The sequence below is a fragment of the Vicugna pacos genome, chromosome 4 (genome assembly GCF_048564905.1).
Source record: "Vicugna pacos chromosome 4, VicPac4, whole genome shotgun sequence".
Classification (NCBI taxonomy): domain Eukaryota; kingdom Metazoa; phylum Chordata; class Mammalia; order Artiodactyla; family Camelidae; genus Vicugna; species Vicugna pacos.
The window spans coordinates 72,726,942-72,748,610 of NC_132990.1; the positions used below are offsets into that span (position 1 = coordinate 72,726,942).

The window sequence follows — 21,669 nt, forward strand, 5'->3', positions numbered from 1 at the left end:
CTTTGCACATGTCATTGCCTTGGTTTCATATTCCTTCTCCCATCAGGTTTTCAGCTGAAATGGCCCTTTTCCCAGGAAGCCCCCTTGGGCTACCCAGTCAAGTCAGGCCCCACTGTCAGAGTTCACTCTGTTGTCTCCTTTGTAGCACCCACTTCATTGTGCAAAAGGCTGTTTACTGTCTGTCTCCCGAGTGTCTGGGGGCAGCAAGGACAACGTGGCCTCAGCACCTGACCTGACGCAGACTAGGGGCCTGCCTGTTGCTCTCCCTGGGAAATCCCTGAGTCTCAGCAGCAGCTCCTCCAGCCCCCGACCTGATGCCTCCAGCTGTTCCTCCTGCTGCGAAGACACTGGAGGGTAACAAATCCTCAAAGCCAGGTCAAGGGACGCCAGCCTCTGTGAGGCCCTTCAGTCTCATGATAAACAGGCACATTTTCAATCACGTGATTTTGGGGGAGGAACGAAAGGACTTCCAGGGCAGGGCCTTTGCGGGCTCCTCTTTCCACTCTGCCCCTTCCTGTCGCCCCCCCCCCCCGCAAACCCCCTACACCCTCACCCCTGCCCACACTGTCCCCCTTCCCGAGAGGCCTTCCCAATAAGCCAAATCCCACCCAACCTTCACAGGCCCTACCCCCACCCCCACAACGCTGCTCTGATTCCTCTGGCCCACGATGGCTTCTCTCTGAATGCTGGCTCGCAGACGAAGAAACTGAGGCTCAGCAAGGTGAAGCCACATGTCTGAGGTTACCTGGCAAGTCAGGACTCACACCCCCTTAGTAATCCCACCTGCTCCCCCTTCCTGCATGCCATTTACTCTCACTGAACCATCAGCCCTGGGCAGGAGGTATCCATTTGGCAGATGAGGAGACAGCATTGAAGGTTACCAGAGGATTTGAATCCAGGGCCCCCTGAGCTCCTCCCCTCCAGACCATGGGGTTCTAGCCTCCATTCCTCAGCTAAGGCACCACCCCAGCACCTTGAAGCCGGAGCACAGGATGACCGGGCAGCCCAGAGGAAGACAAAAGGACTGTGGGGAGGTGTGGCAAGGTATGTCAGGGCAACTTCACAGATCACCAACCATGGTAGTCAGCCACGGATGACCTGAGAGTCAGCCACTGGGATTGCCTGGCTGACCTGGATCAGAACTCACTTCCAGAGGGACCAGCTCAGCCAGCCAGTCTGATACCCAGAGAGAAGCTGTTGGGTGCTCTGTCCAGGAGCCCCCAGCCAGGAGTAAGTAACCTCTGGGCTGCCACTTGGCCACCCAGGCCAGGCCACCTGCAGAGGAGAGGGGCTGGTACCTTTCCTCCTCATCACCCACCTCCCACCACCTGCCCAGCCATCCAGGGGTCACAGGGTGAAGGTCACTGCAAGGGAATGACCCAGCCCTGGGACATGCAGTGCCCTCCAACAGGACTTCCTGGGCTGAAACGGGGCCCCACACCACCCCCAGAGGGGCAAGGGCTGCCCTCTCACCCCAACTGCTCAGACCCGGGCACCAGAGCCCACCTGTGCTCCTGACTCTCCCACCCACAGCCCACCAGGGCTGAGCACAGGATCCCCTCCCTCCCCAGGAGGCTCTGCCTGCCTCCTCTGGCCCATGCTGACCCCCCAGGCCAGAGCCAGGCAGCTTCCAGTCCCCGCTTGACAAATATTTACTGTGCAAACATAATCCTACCACTGATAAGGGGCTAATGACAAGGCCAGTGATGATGACAGTGTCAGCCGGCGCTCTCCAGGCACCTGCCTGCCCCGGGCACCCAGCTGACAAATCTTTTATCCTCACAGCCACCTGGTGTGAAAGATGTGCTCATCCCATTTCACAGGTGAGTAAACTGAGGCCCCACAAGGTGAGGTAATTAGCTCGTGGGCACATGGACTGTAACAGGAGTCGGGCTTGCACCCTGGCCTGTCGTGGTGACTCAGAGCTCCAGCTCTGCTGATGGAGGGGCTGGGGGAGGGAGGGGTCACCCACTGTGATAAAGGGGCCTGGACATCACCAGGTCATCTGCCTATGCAGAAGCTGGGTGGACCCTTGGAGACCATCCCACAACGATGGGAGACCGAGGCCTGAGAAAGAAGGCCCCGCCCAAGGCCGCGTGCTGAGCCGGTGCTAGAGCCCGCCCTGCACCAGCCCCGTGCCCGCTGCTCACCTTGCGCCACAGCAGCTGGGCCTGCGGCGGCCCGGTGCCCTCGATCTCATGGCGCATGCTGTTGAAGAGGGCCACGCCATACTGGTCCTCGTAGAAACGGAGGAATTCCGTCAGTATCTTCCCGGTTTTCTCTGAAAGGGAAGGACAAATGGACCATGAGGTTGGCATGGTAACTTCCCAGCAGCGACCTTGCCCCGGCGAGGGGCACCCACAATGTCCGAAATTCCAGCTTGTAAAACTGTCCGCACAAGCTCCAAGCTTGCTTCTGTGCTGCGCTTCTGGCCGGAATTGTGCATTTCACCTGCACACATCTGGGTGAGCCTCTGAGCAGGAAACGGGGCAATGACCTTGACAGAGAAACCACCAAAGAGAAGACACAAGAAACCAACAGACCAGTGAAAAGATGATCGACCTCGCCAGCCAGCCAACAAATGAAAAAGGAGCCAAGATTCCATTTTCCCCCAGGGTCCGACCGGCCAGGACGTGGAGAACAGGCACCTTAAACCAGGGCTTGGGAGTGGGAAACCAGGACGGCTTTTCAAGGGAGACTGAGGCCATGTGCACGGTTCTAAGGGTGTGTCGAGCTCTCTGGTGCCACGGTCTCTCCTCTAGGAACCCAGCCCACATAACTCACATGAGAACAGCAAGCAACTATGCACCAGAAACCACCAGAAACAAGCCAGTTGTACACAGGGGGAAAGATTCAACACCTAACAGTTCACCCGGGACAGTCAGGTGGAGGGGACCCATGCACACGTAGAACCAAGAAAGGGAAGGTGTCTGCACTCTGTCATGTAAAGAGAACTAAGGAATCACACGTTCAGTATCATCTCATTGAAAATCATTCCTGTATGTGCAAGTGAGTTATTGACACTTGGAGACTTCAAGGAAGAGGCCCAGAAGGCAGCCCTCCAGACTGTTAAGGGCAGCGCATCTGGGTGTGGGAATGAGTACAGAGTGCATTTCATTTTCTGCTTCATTCATTTGTACCGCATTTGAATTATTCTACAAGCATGACTCCTTTCACAGTGAAAAATAAACATTCTAAAATTAACTCATCTACCAAGTTAACAACCACTTTGCTTTCACTGGCTGTTGCTTCTTTCTTTTACTAAAGCAGTTTCTGAACAGAGAAGGGGCACCCTAATGCGCCAGAGCAGGCCCAGCACATGTCAGACACTGTTGTTTGCATCCCTTTTTACAGATGAAGAAACTGAGGTTCAGAGAGGGTTGTGGCCCATGACCAGGGGGCCTTCTCCTTGGGCGAGACTTCCCGGTCCGGAGTAGCTGCAGGAGAATCTAGACGTGGGATTCACATTGGCCCACTGCGCACTCCCCTCAGTGTCCGCCCGCACACCAAGAGGACTGGACTCAAAAATAAACAGGTCCTGCCACCTCGGACAGTCTTGGGTTCTAGGTTCTGAAGACCTGGTCCTTTCTCAGAGACACTGTCCCTCCCACGCCTGGTCTCTGAATACCAAGGGCACCCGGCTAGGACAGCATTTCCTTTAATCCTCTCCATAGCTCTAAGAGGTAGGGCTGCTGCTATCCCCATCTTACAGAGGAGGAAACTGAGACTCAGAGAGGTTAAGTCACTGGCACAAGGTCACACAGCTAGTAGGTGTTATAGCTGGAATGCAGTCCTGAGTCTGAGCCAGGAGGTGGTGGCTGGGGAGGACATCTAAGAGCATGTGCCACATCCCACACCCAGGGTCTCGGGCAGGCCCCCTCCCTACTCTCCTTCCAGAGGCAGCTTGGCCTGTGGTCCCTCTCCACAGGCCCGTGCTCCCCTTTCCTGGAATGAGGTCGTGTCTGTTCAGATTCTGTTTTGGGGGGAGGAAGGGGAGAACAAATGAGGAATTTGCTTTGAATGCCTATTTTTTAAAAACTATAAACAACCAGAGCTCTCTCAAAGACCACAAAAATTGTTTTGAAAAATGATGAGGCAGGATGAGGGGGGAGAGGGGGTAATGAACTGGAGCCAAATAGAGAAAACAGGACCGTAGACAACAGTCACATTGATGGAACATGTAATCATCATCATCGTCGCCACCGTTTACTGTGAGCCCAAGTCAGTGGGTGGGCCAGGTTTACGTGCACGATCCCCACGAATCTTCATGAAAACCTTAAGGAGTCAGTGCTATCATTTCCCCATTGGAGGGCTCAGGAGGCTTGTAGACCCAGGACTGAAGAGCCAGGTTCTCAACCTCAGCCCAGGATTTTGTCCCAATAATGCCTCAAATGACCGGACATCCCAGGGCACTCTCCCAGCATGCAGGATGGGGGGGCCTGGCCCTCGGATTTCAAGGGTCCTGCGGCCACGGCTCTAGGAGGCCTGACTGCGCCCTGGTGCACGCAGCCTCAGACGGAGCATTATTCCCAGAAGGGCTGGAATCTGCCCTGATCCTTGAGGAGCCAGGCCCAGGAGGAAGCTGCATCCTGTGTCAGGACTCGAACCTAGGTTTACTGACCTACGGCATGCTCTTAGCTGCCGGGTCAGCCAAGCCCAGATATCCTGTCCAGGCAGGGAGTGTCTGGGCACAGAAAGCCCAGGGCTGGACTGGGGAGGAGGCAGGAAGGGGAGGCCCAGTGAGGAGAAGGCCCAGGCAGCATCCCACAGAGGGGTACCAAGGCCCCCAGGACTGTAAGCCAGAAGAGGCCAAGGAAGTGAAAACCAGAATGAGGTGACCAGATGGAGCCAGAAGGCAGAAGTGAGGCTGACAGGCCTGAAGCAACAGGGCTGAGAGGGGCAGAGTAAGGGGCAAGAGGGAAATTCATTCTAGACCCCTCACACTGGGATGCAGACAAGTTAACCACGTGAGGCTGTGGGACCAGGGTCAGGGGTAGAAGGCACGAGGAGAGAGGAGTCGTCACCCGGCAGAGGGTGGGGAGAGGAGAGGGTACAGGCAGAAACGTGGGGTGCCTCACTCAAAGGAGCAGGAAAAGAGACAGCCCCCATGGGCCCTGCACCCCCAGACTGCAGCAGCCCCAGCCCTGATTCCACCCAACTGCAACTACAGGCATGCCTTGCTACCCAAACTCCAGATCTGTATGGACCTGGATCTGTTTTCTGATAAACTCTCACCTGAGATCCCAGAACCAAACAGATCAGACAGAGAGTATGGAATCTCTCACTACCCAAATCTGCTCTCCGACTGAGGAGCTGAATGGATCGGGATAGGGACGGAGGCTGGTATCTGTCTAAGGACCCTGGGAGGGTGGGCCTGACCTAGGCAGGTGCTGCACAAGAGGGGCTGTCCACTCGCCAAGCAGTTACTGAGTGTCCACTCTGTGCCAGGACTGCAGACACTGCAAGGCGAGAAGTGAAGGACTGAGAGAAGGGTCCTGGGCAAAATTAGGGAACTCAGCCTAAGTCTGGCAGCAGAGGGAGCCCTGGAAAGGAAGACCGTGGGGAAACAGGGCCACAGGATGGCTTCTTGGCAGCCCTGTGAGCATTCTTGAGAGATGTCCTAAGACAGCTTGGGAGGAACTGCCACGTGCTAGGTACAGAGGAAGTGTCATGGAGGCAGAGGATGAGGACTCAGGGCATTGTTAGAGGCTTATGTGTCAGGGCTGGAAAGACCTGAGAGAGGCAGGTTGGGGAGGACGGTCCAGTCCCCTCCAGTGACAAAGGGCTCCCAGGGGAGGAGCCCTGAACAGGGTCCCCAGCAGCCTCTATGGCCAGACACTACTGGAGGAGGACACAGGCGGGCACTGCCACCCTGGAGAAGGCCACCAGGGAGGGCAGGACCTCCATGCTCCTCCTGCCTGCTAAGCCCAGGGCCACGGCCCAGGCCACTCCCTCCCTGTAAGGCCTGCTCAGCACCCCACGCTCTCCCTCCCTGCCACCTTCCAGTGGCTGTCTCCCTGGGGCCGCCAGAGAGGTTTTATGACTCAAAACCCACTACGGCATCCCTGCCTGGGTGTCTGTGGGTGGTCCCCAAGGCCTCAAATGCAGCCCCCTCCTCCACCCCTGCCCATACCAGTTCTTACTGCTTCCTCCCATGGCTTCTGGGGACACCACATGCCAGGGATTTGGGACCTGACCACCCCAAAGAGGACTGTGAGCCAGAGAGGGTGAGGGGCTCACCTGAGGTCACACAGCCAGAGCAAGGCAGTTGGGATTCTGGCCACAGCCTGTGGACCTCCTGCTGACCCCAGCTCTGACCACCATCCACAGGGCCCCCCAGGGCATCCCTCCCTGCCGAGGGCAGAGAGGAAGTAGGCCGAGCCGACCCCAGGTGTCCTGGGCAAGTTGCAGTGATCCAGTTGCTGCTGGGAGCTACAGAAAGGCTGGGGCGGAGCAGTCTGAGGGCATGTGCCGGCCTCACCCACCTCCCACGTCTTCTCATACATCACCCCCGCCTTCCTTGCCCTGACTCAGCCCCAGGTGCCGGCAGATATGAAGGTACAGGCGGGCCTGACAGAGACTGCTCTCCAGCCCCACGCCCCCAGCCTCCTGGTGAGGAGCACAAGGTGGGGTCAGAATCCCAGTTCTGAAGACCTCAGCCCTGCAAGCTGCCTAGCTCACTCACAGCCTCAAGTTCCTCACCTGTAAAATGGGCATAACAGAATCCATTCACAGTACTGTGCATGTGAAGTGCTCGGTTCAGGACCTCCACAAATGTTACTATTACTCACAACCATGCTCAGCTCATAACAACAATAGTAAGAGACTGAAATTTTTATTAATTAGCAGGTATAACTTTTATAGTTTGAAAAAGATCCAATAAAGACTTTTTTTTTAAAAGGACCAGGAAAAGGATCACAAAAATAATAAGGATAAGTATGAGTAGGTCTCCAACAAAGGGAGAGCCCTCCTGGAGGAAGGAACTTTCCAGGCAAAGGTGAGGGGATGGGAACGCCGGGCCGTGTGCAAGGAACACGCAGGAACCCAGGCTCCCACCTGACCTTAGTGGGGCTCCGTTGGCACAGTCTCCAGCCTCCACAAGAGCCCAGAGCCAACTGCTGTCCCCTCTGCCAGCACATCCTGCAGAATTGGGAGGTGAATTCACCCCACTCAGATGCAAGGCCTGAAACACACACCAAGAGTCTTCAAATGGCCCCGAGGCCAATATAGGTAAGTAAACTCTCCATTCACAGGTGTCTAAAGCAAGGTTCCGAAAGATTAATGACTCACGGAAGGTCACCTCACTCGTCAGTCAATGAAATCTCCTGAGCAACTGTGTGGGGCTGTCCCAGGAAGGGCCCACCTGCGGGGTCCTGATTCCCTTGTGAGCAAGAGGGCCGATAGGGAATTCTGGGAATCCGTGCCCAGCCCCCACTGTGCTCTGCGACCTCAGGGAGCCACCGCCCACCTGGGGCCTCCATCTCCATGCCACATCCACTGTATGAAGGTGGTGGGCTCCACTTAGATTTGATGAGGCCGCTGCACAGGATGTGAGGGCCAGGGTGAAATTCTCCCTACCACGTGTGTGCACTGTTTTGGAGTCAAGCCTTTCAGCGAGCTGGCTGTAAAAGGGCTCTTACATCTGGATCTCTGGTTCTTAGGATGCCTCTGCCCCCCAGATGACTAGAACTCTGTCTCCAAAGCCTGTACCCTTTGGGACCATTGAGGGTGACCCAGAGGTGCCTCCTTACCAGCCAGTCCTCCTGACTCTGCCGCCAGAACTAACTCCCGGAGTTGACGGGGGTGCCTTTCCACTGAGGACTTATGCTAGTTCAACAGCTCAGGTAATGCTAACAGACAATACTATCCCCACTTTACAGATAAGGAAACTGAACCTCAGGGAGACCTGGTGACTTTCTCAAAGACACTCAGCCTAGAAGGGGAAAGAGATGGGTCTCAAACCTTGTCTCACACCAAAGCCTGCACAAGCCCCTCTCCCATGAAACCTCTTCAGACACAACACAGTTTCCAAAGCCCTGCCATACACGTTCTTATTGGGTCTTTGCCTGCTTCTTAGAGGCAGGTAAAGCAGGCTTTACAATCCCCATTTTACAGATAAAGAAACTGAGGTTCAGAGATGCAAAGTGACTTTCCCAAGGTCACACAATTGGCAACCGTCAGAGCCAAGACTGAAGTCCAGGGTCTCCAGCCCCTATCTGGTCAGAGCTGGCAGGGAATCTTAACACATACTAGGTCTTTACTTGTCTTTTCTGGACCTCAATCTTCCTACTGGCAAAATGGGCGGGTGTGTCCCAGTTGGCTCAGCTGATCTAAAATCTCAATGACGATCTAATCAGTGCTTTGCTCACCCCAGGAGATGACTGGGATGCTGGCCTCAGCACCATTTCTGAGCTGCTGGTGAGTCAGCTCTGAGTAGGAACTGACCACAGGCCCCTCAGGCTGGACAAAGGAGTGGGGGTGGGGGGCAGGGAGACTCAGCACCACCCCCACCTGCAAACAGGGTACTATCTTCACCAGGCCTACAGGCTCTGGGTTCAAGTCCCAGCTCTGCTGCCAACTAGCTGTGCAGCCTTGGCCAAGGTACTTCCCCTCTCTGAGCCTCTGTTTCCCCCTATCTGCCTGACTGGGTTTTATAATAAGGTCAGCTAACGAGTATAAAACACTTCACCCTGGCAAGGAGGAGGCACGTCACTACGGCGGCTCCTATAAAGCGTCTCTTGTCCAAAGTTCCTCTAACCCAGGGAGAGGCCCTTGAAACAGAGGCTGAGCAACCCCTGGCCTGGCCCAACCCCAGGATCAGTACCAACAGCCAGCAAGGCGGCCGGAAGAACGTTAATCTCTGATTTTCCGAACTGACAATGTTAAGGATCGTTAAGGATCACGTTACTTCCTGCGCTCAGACAGTGGGGGCTGGGTAAGAACTGGGGAGGGCCCAAGGTGGCCTGGAGTTCCCTGGAGACTCTGGCGGCCATGGTACAGAGAGGGAAATGAGGCTTAGGGAGAAGGGGCTTGCTGCACTGAGGATGGGAGGAGGGAGTGCAGGGGACCTCGGAGAACGGAGAGCCTCTGGTGCTGGGCTGAGGAGATTCCTTGCCTCCTCACAGCCCTCCCAAGCCCAGCACACACCACACCTGTGCTAAACCTTTTACCTGATCAGCCCCCGCCAATCCTCAACTCGGCCCTGAGGCAGGTGGTGCCTGAATTTGAGGAATGCTTCAGATGAAGAGACTGAGCCTCAGAGAACTGCCAGCACCTGCCAAATCCCTGGGGAACAGCAGAGGCAGGGTCTGAGCCCGGGTCCGGGACCCCTCAACGCTGACGGGGCACCAGGACGAAGACGATGATGTCCAGCCAAGATCACGTCACCTTGTGCCAAACATGGGGGCTCACGCTGGTCCCAGCCCTGTAGTGGCTCGAGCTGAGGGCACTACGCCAGCCCTATCCCTGGCTCATCCGGTCCCTCCAGTGGGCTCCAGGGACACACCTCACCCACAAAGCCAGCCCAGTTTCAGGGCTGAGAGATTTGCCGACAGAAACCAGGAGAGCAGCACCTTGCAGGGCGGGGCAGCCCACAACCTGCCTGCCTGGTTCCCAGAGCATGGGGCTGGGGTGGGTGGCAGGGGGAGCAGGCCAGAGCAGGGGAGTGGGGGGAGGAGAGGGGGCAGCCAGAGATACCAACCCCACCCATCCCAGAGCCGAAGGAACCGCAGAGGCAGAGCAGGGGCCGGGACTCCGTTTCCCTGTTGTCCGAGTACCACCATCTCCACTATCTGCCTGGGAAAGCAGGGAAAGCTTGAGGTCCAGAGCAGTGCAGACACTCTCCTAGGGTCACACAGCATGTCCGGACAGAGCTGGGTTGGCATGCCGGCTCCCAGTGCCTAGCCCAGGCACTTCTGCTGGGCCACCCCTACTGTCACTACTAACATGTAACAGTAAAGGCCACTTGCTCAGCAGCTCCTCCACACCCAGTATGGTGCTCCACGTTTACATGAGTTATTTTATGTGTTGTCCTCACTTTACATAGGAGAAAACTGAAATCCAGAGAGGTTAAGTGACTCCTCTGGGTCACACAGCTTGTAAATTATATGGACCCAGAATAGTCTGAGTGTTAACAGGGAACCAAGGTTTGGGCAAATGCATCTCATCTCCGCCTTCCAGACTGCCAGCCCCCATGGACAGGAGCTCCTCACAGCACTGGTCCTGCAGGTGGCCACTGTCAGGAAGGCTGACAATGCTCCTGCTCAGGACCTGTAATCAAGGAGGAAGCCAGGAGGAGGAGGGTAATGACAGGCTCCATTGGCCAGCAGGGGAGGGGGACTGGCAGCCGGCCCATGAGAAGAGCCTGAACAAGCAGTTGGAGCCCTGCAGGGCCAAAGCCAGGAAGGGGTAGGACAGCTGAGTGCCCCACCCCTGCAGGCCAGTCCTTGTCCAGAAGACGGACAGCACCCAGAGATGGCAGGGCACAGATCCAGGGTCATCCTACTTCTGGACCTGAGAGGATTCCCACCCTAGCTGCGCCATGCTCCCCATCTGGAGGCCATTGGGGTGAGATGGGCTTCTTAGCTGATGAGGGTCTGGTCAAGAAGCCAGTACAGCTCAGCCCAGACTGTATCTCTAGTCACTGACCCCCCAGGCCCCTCCCATCCTATGCCTGCTGCAGCCTCCAAATTTCTAACCCCCTCCACTCCTTCCCACACACACGATCTTTCTGGTACAACTCTCAATCTGAACACCCCCTGCTCAACAACCTTCCATGGCTCCCACTGCCTTCAGAACAAAGATCAAGCACCCACAGGCCCCTCCCTTAGTGCTCTTCCTTGCCATGGGGCCCTCCACAGGCTGCTCTCTGGGTCAGAGACACGTGCCCTCCTCTGCTGTGCTCACCTCACTCCACAGCCTTCCACTGCACTGTCCCTCCCCACCAGGACGTCCCCAGGCTGGGTGATACCCGCACCTACCCTCACAGTAGGTAAAGGGCTATTCCCCGTCTGACTCCCTCAGGCAGCACCCACCACATTGGGGACAGGGCCTGGCACAAAGAAGAAACAGAAAGGGAGCCCAGAGTGAGAGGCCAGAGGCAGCGATCCGAAGCCAGGGCCACCCCCAGTGGGGAGCCACCACCCTCATTGAGCAATACAGCTCCCCATACATGCCCCAAAGATTCTTCACCCCAGAAAGCGAGGCTCATGCCAGACACAGGGGCCAAGAGAATGTGCGAGACGCATCCGTCTTCCCCAGGCAGGTGGCTGCCACCCTCGAGGCTTCCCCTCCGTCAGCTTCAGGGGCCCCGAAGGGACCCTCTGCTGGGTCACCCCTTCCCTGGGGCCAGTTACTAACAAGGAGAAGAAGCCTCTCCTTGGAACACAGAGCCCACAACACACCATAGTCCAGGAATGACTGCCACTTGGCCATGTGCCAGCTCCATGCTTCACGTGGGAGATCAAAACGGCCCAGGAAGGGAGGCAGGGTCCTCTCACCGCCCGCGGACAGAGCAGGAAACGGAAGCACAGGGCAGTTAAGGAGCCTACCTGGCGTCGCACAGCTGGTGAGGCACAATGCTGGCTGGTGACACCCAGCCCTCTGCAGGGGGATTGGCTTCACTTTAACACTGGGCCCCGGCAGGTGGGTACAGATACCACCCCACTGAGGAAACAGGTTGTGGGGCCCAAAGGCTCGTCCAAGGCCAGCCAGCTGTCACGTGGAGGAGCCTGAATCCAGGCTGGGACTTGAACCCAGGTTCTCAAGGATGTGGAAACATACAGGAGACTATCATGCAACGCTCTTCGTAACAGTTCTCGCTGGGCTCATCCATCACTGAATTCTCAGCACCCACCACAGGGCCTGGCACACTGCCACCCGCAAACACGTGACACCAAATCGGTCCAGGATCTCAATCCTACCTACCTCCCGATGGCCCTACCCTGGACAGTTCCCACGTGTCTCAGCACTTCCCACCTCCACGCCTTCACCTGTGCTGTGCCCTCTACCTGGAGCTCCCTTCCTCTTCTTTTCCACAGTTCAAACTCTTAGCCAGACTTCAGGGCCCTGCTCAAACATCTCCATCACAATGTTTTGCAGTTGTCCGTTTGCATTTAATTATAATAATAAGTGGGGCATGAGCTCATGCATGTAACACTGAGCCCAGTGCCAGGCAGAGGCAGATACCATATATGTTAACAATTATCATCAACATTATTCCATTTAACCCTCACCCAGATTTATTCTAAAAACATTTTACAGATGAGGCAACTGAGGCCCAGAGAGGTGAACTAACTTGTCCAACATCACACAGGTAAGAGCACAACCAGGATGTGAAGCCAAGCCAGCCTCTATTCACTGCTCTACCCCCACACCTAGAACTGCAGGTCACAGAAAAGGAGTTCAGGACACTCGCTGACTCTCTCCGGGGACATTCCCCACTTGCTGGGCAGCTCCAGGATCAGGGCAGAACCTCGGTCACTTCTGCATCCCAGGCACCCAGCGTGGCACCAGCTTTGGTAGAGAAGAGTGGGTCTCTCACAGAGGCAGGTGTTTCAGGGCCAAGCTCCAAGCAAGAAGTAAACCCGGAGCTCAGAATGGCCTCCTTGGGCCTTAGTTTCTTTGTCTGTAAAATGGGTATAGTGTGATATTCACCCTACTTCACTCAGGGTCCTCAGGAGATGTTAGCTTCTGTTGTTTAGAGTCAAAGGGATCTCAGGAGATGTTAGCTTTTGTTGTTCACAAAGGGCCACATGAGCTGTATAAAGGTACATGGCTGTGATCTTAACCTTCAGGACCTGTAGCACCTCTGCTCTGGTGTGTTCCCTCATTAATGGGACAGTCATGTACACTGACAACAGGCCATTGACCTGGGAAGGGCCCTCTGACATCAAGCTCAAGCTCTCCATGGGACAGATGGGGAAACTGAGGCAGGGGGAATGGGGAAGAGGCAGCCAACCTTGTCAGTGGCCAGCTCCTCATGACAGCAGCGTGGGGAGAGAGAAGTCAGTGGGGCTTCAGCACCCAGAGAGGAAAGCTGGCTCTGGTCTTGGGGTCTCTGGCCCAGAACGCTCTCCCAGAGCCCAGCCTCTCTGCCTAGCCGTCTCCCCTACAGGCTTGGATGTCACCTCCTCAGGACACTGCTCCTCAAGCCCAGTCCCCAGAAGCCTCCAGCACCACAACCCCCCACTTCTCCTTGGCACTTTTTGCCATCACCATGACCGTACCACCCCCAAAGACAGAGACCTGGTTCCCGCCATCTCACCAGCACCCAGCTCAGCTCACGTCTGGCCTATGTGCGTGCACGATAAACAAGTGCTGAATGAACAACCCCTGGTGGACGGTCACCCAGTTTCAGATGCCAAAATGGCCTCCCTGGAGGCCTGGGAAGGAGGCTGAGCAGGGCAGAGGCCGCCTGAGTCTCCCATCACAAAGGCAGTGCTGGGGCCAGGAGGAGCCAGTCAGGATCCCTCACAAGGCTGCCTTTAAAGCTCTCCTCACTTAGCAAATATTTAACCATGGTTCAGCGACCCAGGTCTGGTGGAAATGTGCGCTTTGAGGCAGGAGGGCCTGAGGAGGGAAGAAGGGAGGTGGCTGAAGTGGAGGCCCAGGAAATGCCTCCCCAAAAAAGGCAGACAGCAGACCCGCCCACACAGGGACGGCCCTTTCCCTTACACCTCGAGGAGGCAGCCTTAGTGGGAGGAATCCAATTCCCATCTTGACACAAACAGGGAAACAAAAGCCCTCTCATCCTCTCTGGCACACCCCCCGCCTGGCGGCAGCCTGGTACCCACAGCCAACAGCTGGCGGCTTGTTCTGGGAGTCCAGACCCAGGAGTCCTGCTCCCTGGGAACACAGACCCCAGCTGGGGCGGCTGGGAAGGGGTGCCAAGGCCCCCGGCAGCACCTCCCACCCAGGGCAGGGCCAGCCCACCCACACCTACCCTGGACCGGCCGGGGGCCCCACTTCTGCTCTGTGGCGCATGCCTCGGGGTGGGCTACTGAGGATGGTGTCCTGCACCAGGCCCTGCCACAGCCAAGGCCACACCCCTGGGCAGCACAGCCATGTAGAAAGGATCGAAGGGAGATTCAAAGGTTGGAGGACACCCAGACCTGCCAGATGCCCCCGGGGGACCAACCTCCTCGCACCGCCCACCCCGCTCCACTTCCCCGTCTCTTGCCCCAGAAAGAGCCCTGGCTTGGGAGCCAGACAGACGTGGAGCAAATTCCAGCTCCGCGGTCTGTGGCCTCGCCTCTGAGCCTCGGCATGCTCCTCTGCGCACTGGGGATACTTAGCTTCTCAGGCTCCAGTGGGCATGGCAAGGAGGGAAAAAAGAGCACAGAGGCGAGGGATGTTGCTGAGAAGTCAGTAGGAACGGGGGACGAAGTGTGAGGGGATGGAGGTTAATGTTTACATGATCACCCTCATAGGTCAGCCACTCTGTGCTGGTCCTGATGACAACAGCCTTACTTATGAAGGAGAAGCTAAGTTGTGTTGCCCTCATTCATTCATTCAGCAACCACGGGGCACTGGGGGACTCAGGAGTGAGTTAGACAAACCCAGGCCCTGTTGTCTAACAAGGGAGACAGAATGTCAACAAAACCTACGTGGGGCACAGTGAGTCCCTGGCTGGGAGCAGCTGAAGAGCCCAGAGGAGGGGCGGCTAGCCCAGCCTGCAGGTCAGGGAAGACTTCTAGGAAGAGGTGGCACCCGAGACAGGAAGAAGTGTGGCGAGGTGAAGGAGGAGGGCTGGGCCAGGAGAGCGTGCCAAGCCGAAGACACAGGAAATGCACAGATTCAGACACGCAAGAAAGCAAGCATTAATACGCTCCACAAATATTTAGGAGTACCTTCCTGCATCAAGAAGGGCACTTTCACAGAACAGTGTAGCGTCAAGGTGCTGGAAATTCGGTCCAACTCAGTTCAAATACTAACCCTGACTGCAGGTGACTGACTACAGGACTTTGGGTAGGTGGCTTAATTCTCTCTCAACTTCAGTTTCCTTTTGTGTAAAATGGGAGTAACAACAGTACCCACCTGGGCAGGTTGTCATGAGGATTCAGGGAGATGAGTAAATCCACAGACCTGACATCATCCCTGGTGAGGACTGAATACCTGAAAGGAGTTCCACCTGCCCGAGTGTTGACAGGTGGGCAGGGGAGTGGGGTCTTTCACAAGCTCAGGGGTCCCACAGTGCATCCACCTGTGCTACTGGCAGTTTTCTGTGATGTGTCTCATGCCATGAAATGGGGACCAGAAAAGTGGAACCAAAACAGCAGCCACCTGGTCCCTCAGTGGGCCTCGCAGGGGATGAGAAGGCGACACATTTGGGGTCCAGTCTTTCCGGGCCCTTGTCCCTCAGAGCTTAACTAATCAGAAAGGGGAAGTGGACAGAGAAACATGAATGAAGATTCTGAAAGAAGACACCCAACGAACCGCAAGCCACCAAACTTCGGCGGACCACAGCTCTTCTGCTCCGAGACACTGCAGGTGGGGGAGGGCCTTGTCTCTGAGTCTCCACTTCCCACAGGTAGCCTCACGGGGTGGACGAGGCTAGATGGAAAAGTGCTTTGAACTCTAGCAGGGCAGGACCACAGTGTCTTGCTTTCCTGGTATCTTGTATTTCTCACTCTCTCTCTCTTTTCTCTTGTCTTATTGCATTGACTAAGATGTCCAGATCAATACTAATAAAAATACGTCTACAGTTTCAAAGTCAAGTTTGCTCAGTATGCGACAAATGGCACTGTAAAGGGCTGAGTACAGGTAAGGACTGCTAAGAGAAAGGAGGGAGGACTTAGCTCATGTCCCAAAAGAGTTGGAAAATTTCCAGGGAAAAGAGATGCTGGGGAAATCAGCAGTCAGAGACATGCCCTGGCCAAAACGGAGCCTGTTCTTAAGTGACCCACTCAAATCACCCACGACAAATAGGACTCCAGAAGGAGTTTTCTATCTCAGATGCCCAGCATGAGACAGGTGACCCTAGGGGGTGGGGAGCTCGCTGTGACTGGCAGGTGTGTAAGCAGAGGCTGGATGGCTGATTGACAAGGAAGCTGTGGAGAAGATTCTATCTCAGGTGGAAAGTTGGCAGTAAAAACACAAACTTTGGGACCAGACAGTCCCAGCTCTGCTACTGACCATGATCTTCCCAAGCCTCAGTTTCTTTACCCATAAAATGGGGGTAAAAATAGCAAGCACCTCAGAGTTGTCGTGAGGACTAAAGACAATGTGTGAGAAGTATTTGGCGCCCTGCCTGTTGGTAAGAACTGATAAATGCCCGCAGCTGTTCTAATATAAACCAATCACTAATAAGTGCCAGTTACTGTGGCCAAAGCCTAACAGAAAAAGGACTAACACAGACATACTAATCCCACACATTTCATTAGCCCTGGGCCCTCTGACACCACACTTTTCACCAAGTGCAAGTCAGGCTCCTTCCCAAGCTGCCTCGGGACCCAGGCCTCCCCCGTGCGTGCCTGCAGTGCTCACTCCCTGGGTCCGGAGGTAAGTGGGGTGGGGGCAGAGGGAGGGCTCAGAGCCAGGGAGGGAGAGGCCAAGGGAGACAAGCCTGGGGAGGGAGGCAGGGAGGAAGATGAGCCAATATGAAAATTCACTCCTGTGCTTGCGGCTAGGCCAGAAGGAAACCCAATCCCTGGCTGGAATGCCAGGGACCCTTGACATGGAGAGGCTTCGGGCAGATAGAAGATGGAAAGTTTATTCAAATCACAAGACTCCCGTGGCCTGGCCCCCCCTGAGCCAGTAGAGCACACAGGCCCTGCCCCACCCTAGGGTCACCAGCTGCAGGTCTCCTCGGGCTGCAGAGGGACCAGAGGGGAGGTACGAGAACAAATCCCTGGGGAGGCCACACCTGCCTCACACGCCCAGGTGAGGCCATGGTCCAGGTGCCTTCATGACCCCCATCTGTGCTTCATGGGAAACCGCTCTCAGCCAACAAGCCCAAGTTCTGTATCTGCTTCTCCGGGGGTCCCTTAAGGGTCGGGAGGGACGGGCTCACTGTCTCCCCTAGCAGTAATGACAGATTCCAAGCATGGATTCCAGGCGGTGATGAAGGGTTAAGCCCTGAGCCCTGAGTCTGGGCACCTGACTGCCACTGGGTGACCGTAGGCAAGTCTCTCATCCCCCCTGGCTCTCCGTCTCCTCGTTTGTCCAGTGAAGGGGCTGGACTCCATCTCGCTGAACCCTCAAGGCCCTGATGCCTTTCTGTCCCTGACAGCGACCACCCACTAATTCAGGTCAGAACCCCGTTAGTCATCAGCACAACTTTATTTTAACAATTAACTGTTTAGTGTCCGTTTCCCCCATAAGTGCAGGGACCCTGTCTGTCTCTTTCATGACATACCCCCGGCACCAAGCACAGAACCGAGCACACAAGTATTTGTCCCTGGCTGGGAGCCTCGATCCAGTCTCCCAGGCATCTTAAGGCACAGGAAGAGGTTGGGGTTTTCCAGAAAGGCCAGCGCAGGCCTGGGGACAGACCCTTCCCAGGCCCTTCCCAGCCCCAGGGGCTTTGTCTGCCAGGGGGTCTCCAATTCCAGTAGGGCGTTTCCTACACGGATGGCACGGCCAGGCCAGCCCAAGGTCACACATCATCAGCAGAAAAGGTCACCACCCTGTCAGGCAAACTGAGCTGTCACCTAAGCTTGGATCCTCAGTTTCCTCTCCCGGCAGATTCTGTGAAATGATCCAGCACCTGCAAACCGCCTGGGAAACTGGAGCTGAGCAGGCCCTGCACTTGAGCTGGGGGGAGGGATAGAGTGGAGGGGGAGGGGTGCTGGACTCTACCCTGGGGCAGGCAGGTCACCCTGCTCTGTATCCCCCATTAGAAGAAGATGCCAGCCCCACAGAGGGGCAGATGGACCAGCACTTTGAAAAACAATTCCCAAAGTGTGGTGCACACGGTCAGCAAGAATCACAGCAAGATCACCAATTTCTGGAGTCTTGAACAGAAATTCTGGGAGATTCTGCTTCCCCCAAAGACCTGTACTTCCCGGCTCCGGGCCTCTGCACAGCTGCCCCTCTGCCTATGACACTCTCCTCTTCCTTCACTCCTTGGGTCTCACCTAGACATCCCTTCTCCAGTGAGCCTTCCCTGACCCTCCAAGCCTGGTTCACTGCTGTACCCTGGGCTCCCAGAGACACCCTTACCCCCACCTCAGCTGGGGTTCCATGCCGGGTCTGTCCTCCCAGAAAGGGGTCCTTGCGGGGCCGAGGACCGGCCACCTCCCCATCTGGCACCTCCAGCTCCGCACATGAACTGGCACCGAGCAGGCTCTCAAACAGTGGTGGAATCGATGGATTAATCCCATGGAAATGGTTAAGGCTGATCAACAGAGCACTGTTTGCAACAGTGAAAAATAGACACAACCCAAGTGCCCAGCGATAGAGGTTTGGCTGAGCAAGTTAAAAGGCAGACTATTGGGGCCATAATGGAATATTCTGCAGCTCGACATGCTGCAGGGGGATGACCTGGATACAGGTGCCCACAGCCCACTGTTGATTATGCATCAGGAAGATGCTTAAAAGCCACTGTTTCTGGGTGGTGGGATTATCAGTGACTTTCATTTTCTTCCTGTTACTGCTCTTTGTTTTCTAATTTGTCTTTGATATTAGATAGTTTCTAATTACAACCACAATAAAAGCGGGGGCTCTGAGGAAGCTCAAAGTTGAAAGGTCCAGCTTCCAGGGGCTGAAGACCTGACCTTTGCTGGATGCTGGCAGGTGGGAGCTATGGCAGGCCTGAGGGGGAGATCAGGGCTCACTGCCGAGACCTGACCTAACACCATCCTGTCACTCGAGTCCAGCCTGCCAGGGCTCCTCTTGGAGGGAAACTCTGACCTTTGTGGGGGCGCTGGACTCCAAGGGCAGAAACTGTCAACTCCAGTGTTCACTGCGTGCCAGGCACCAGGCATGGCTTCCATCATAAAATTCACAACACTCTCGGAGGCAGTTACGCCATCCCCACTTTATAGATGGGAAAACAGAGGTACAGAGAGCTGAGGTCACAATAAAGACAGGCCAAGGAGAAGCCCCAAGCATTGCAGAAAGTGGTCCTTGAGCCCAGCTGTCTGCCCCACACACCTTCAGCAGCCTGCACCCAGCACTAAGCACCCAGCATGCCTGCACATCACCCAGGGGACCTGGGGCCATGTTCTGGCTGGAGCAGTAAGCGGGACACCTGAGGGCTGCAGGACTGGTGGGTCAAAAACTCACCCAGCTGGCCAAGAACCCACCCACTCCTCACCACCCCACTGTTCCTACCTGCACTACCTGGCACAGAGAGACTCCATGTTGTGGAATCGACCCACCGCCTCTGGCTTGAAGCCCCAGTCTCATTCATCTATAGCCACAGATGTCTCTGAGTCAGGCACAGAGTAAGTGCCCCATAAATGTTTGCTGCTACTTTTCCCCAGAGTAGCAGAGATAAAATCTATTTCTAAAGTCCAGCCAATAAATGTTGGTGAGAAAGGGCTCCTATGCCCTGATTCTCTTGCTTGGCACTCAAGGCTGTGCCTGGCGGGGCTCCTGCCACCCCCTCTGTAGCCACAGTCCCCAGAGCTCCCCTCCACGGACAGGCAGGGTCTATGCTAGGCCACTCCCGCCACCTACCTGTACCCCAACTCTGGTGGCTAAAATCCATCCTGTCCTTCGAGACCCGGCTTAAGCACCCCCACTTCCAGAATCTTTCTTTCTCCAAGCCTGCCCTGTGCTTTGAGACCCCCTGGGAGCCCTCATTAGTCTGGGGTGGCTTCGATTCTGGAGTCAGACAAAAGAATCAAATTTTCCCCCAAAATATAGTCAACAGGGCTATTGTTTTTCACTTAATATATTGACCATGCAAAAGAAACCGAGAGAGACTGAAGGAAAATTTTAAATAATGCATTATCCTAACACCTCTAAAAAACCTTTATTAACATGTTGATGAATGTCCCTTCGTACTTTTTCCTACAAACATACAGCACGTTGTCACTTTCAAGGGCCACGTATTATACCCCTGAACATTACCTACTGATTGCTGTTGTTTTGCTCCCCGTTCGTGTGGACTGGCCAGGTGGGTTTCGCCAGGGGTTTCAGCCACCTTTCTGCCGTTGCTCCTACTGCTGCTAGGGGATGGCGAGCACCACCCTCCCCGGGCATCCCTTTCCCACCTAGACTTTAGAAGGACCTGACACTTCAGTCACAGTGGCCTCTGCCCCCGGTATTTTTGCCCTGGGACGCAAAAAGGATTTCGGGGGCTACAAACTCAGGTGAGCACTGCAGCTGTGGCTTCCCTGAAGCTGGTGTTCATCATCCTAAAACCCAGATGACAGCCCAGGCCCTGGGTGTGGCCAGCGGCAGGACCTGGCCTCTGTCACAGCTCCCCTCCCGGACGGGCCCATTTTCCTGATGACAAACTGAGGCACGAGGAGGGGAAGGGTCTTCGGCTGCTGGGAGGAGGCTGGGCGAGTCCCTTGGCCACCAGGGGCCGGTTTCCTCACGTGACAGGAGGGCACACAACGGGCAGTTCTGAGAGATCCCGTGGACAGGCTTCTCCCGGGCCTGGCGCAGGGCCCACACAGGCAAGCTCTCCAGGAGCGGGTCACTTCATCACCATGTGCCCTCTGATAATTACTTAATTAATGACTGGCTGGTAACCATTTGCTCAATGCAGCTCTCCGGCTGGGCCTTGAGCTCTACATGGGCAGGGCCTGGGGGAGCTTAGTTTGGGTGCCAAGCACATAGTAGGCCCCTGGTGAACGTGCACTCCTGTGTCTGACACACAGTGAGTCAGCGGGGGTGCCAGGACCCAGGTGGCCCGTCCCCAGCCTGTCACACTAGGGCTCAGTCCTGGAAGCCCAGCACCCAGAGCACAGAGGGGTTGGAACTAGGGGGAAGGGTCAGCCCATCCAAGAGCCAGTCCCTGGGCCCTGCCTCTCCCAGCCATACCCTTAGGGCTCAAGGACAAGAACAAAAGACTCAAAGCCAGTGAGTCAGACTGAGAGGAATATACGCTGGGAGGAAGGAAGCTGTGTGTGCAGCTACACACGCTCCGTGCCTGTGGCCTCCGCCGCGGCAGAGGAGGGGCTCAAACAGTCATTCCAGACGGGCAGAGGGGAAGTCAGAACAGCCAGGGCCCTGACCCTGCCCATGTCTGCCCCACCCCTCTATACCCTGCAAGGCACTCCCTGCACCCACCAGACCCTTCATCCAAACAGCTCTGGGCCCCTGTGCTATGAGATGGAAACCTTGTGATGACATTTACTCATTCATTCACTGCTAAGGAAGGAATCAAAACAATATAAACTAACACATGTTAATTGCAGCTATTGATTATTGAGCATTTACTGTGCTCAGCACTGTGTTAAGTATGCATAAATGTAGTTGATAAATGCACATAATGCAATTTAACATCTACATTATAATCATACCTAATATAAAAGGGAATTCGTGTTATCATTCCCATTTTACAGCTGGCAAAACCAAGGCATTAAGAGCCGCAGTAACTGTCCCAGGGGCACCTGGTTAGTAGCTGGTAGAGCAAGCTCTGTCCCAAGAGGCCTGGCACCAGCCCACGGTGACCGAGTTCTCGTGGTGCTCGTATCACAGATGAGAACAGATGAGAACCCAGAGCCACAACCATGTGAGGCGCCAGAAGGAGGCCCCGACCCAGCCTGA

At 55.7% G+C, this 21,669-nt stretch overlaps 1 protein-coding gene across 2 annotated transcripts in view; it reads right to left on the reverse strand.

Moving 5' to 3' along the window:
• NIBAN2 (niban apoptosis regulator 2) overlaps positions 1-21,669 on the reverse strand; it is a 55,997-nt gene that overhangs the window by 17,391 nt on the left and 16,937 nt on the right. For both annotated transcript variants that reach the window (XM_072960144.1, XM_072960143.1), the window contains exon 2: positions 2,151-2,281. In XM_072960144.1, coding sequence (XP_072816245.1) covers positions 2,151-2,281 — 131 coding nt within the window. The remainder of the gene's footprint in view (positions 1-2,150; positions 2,282-21,669) is intronic.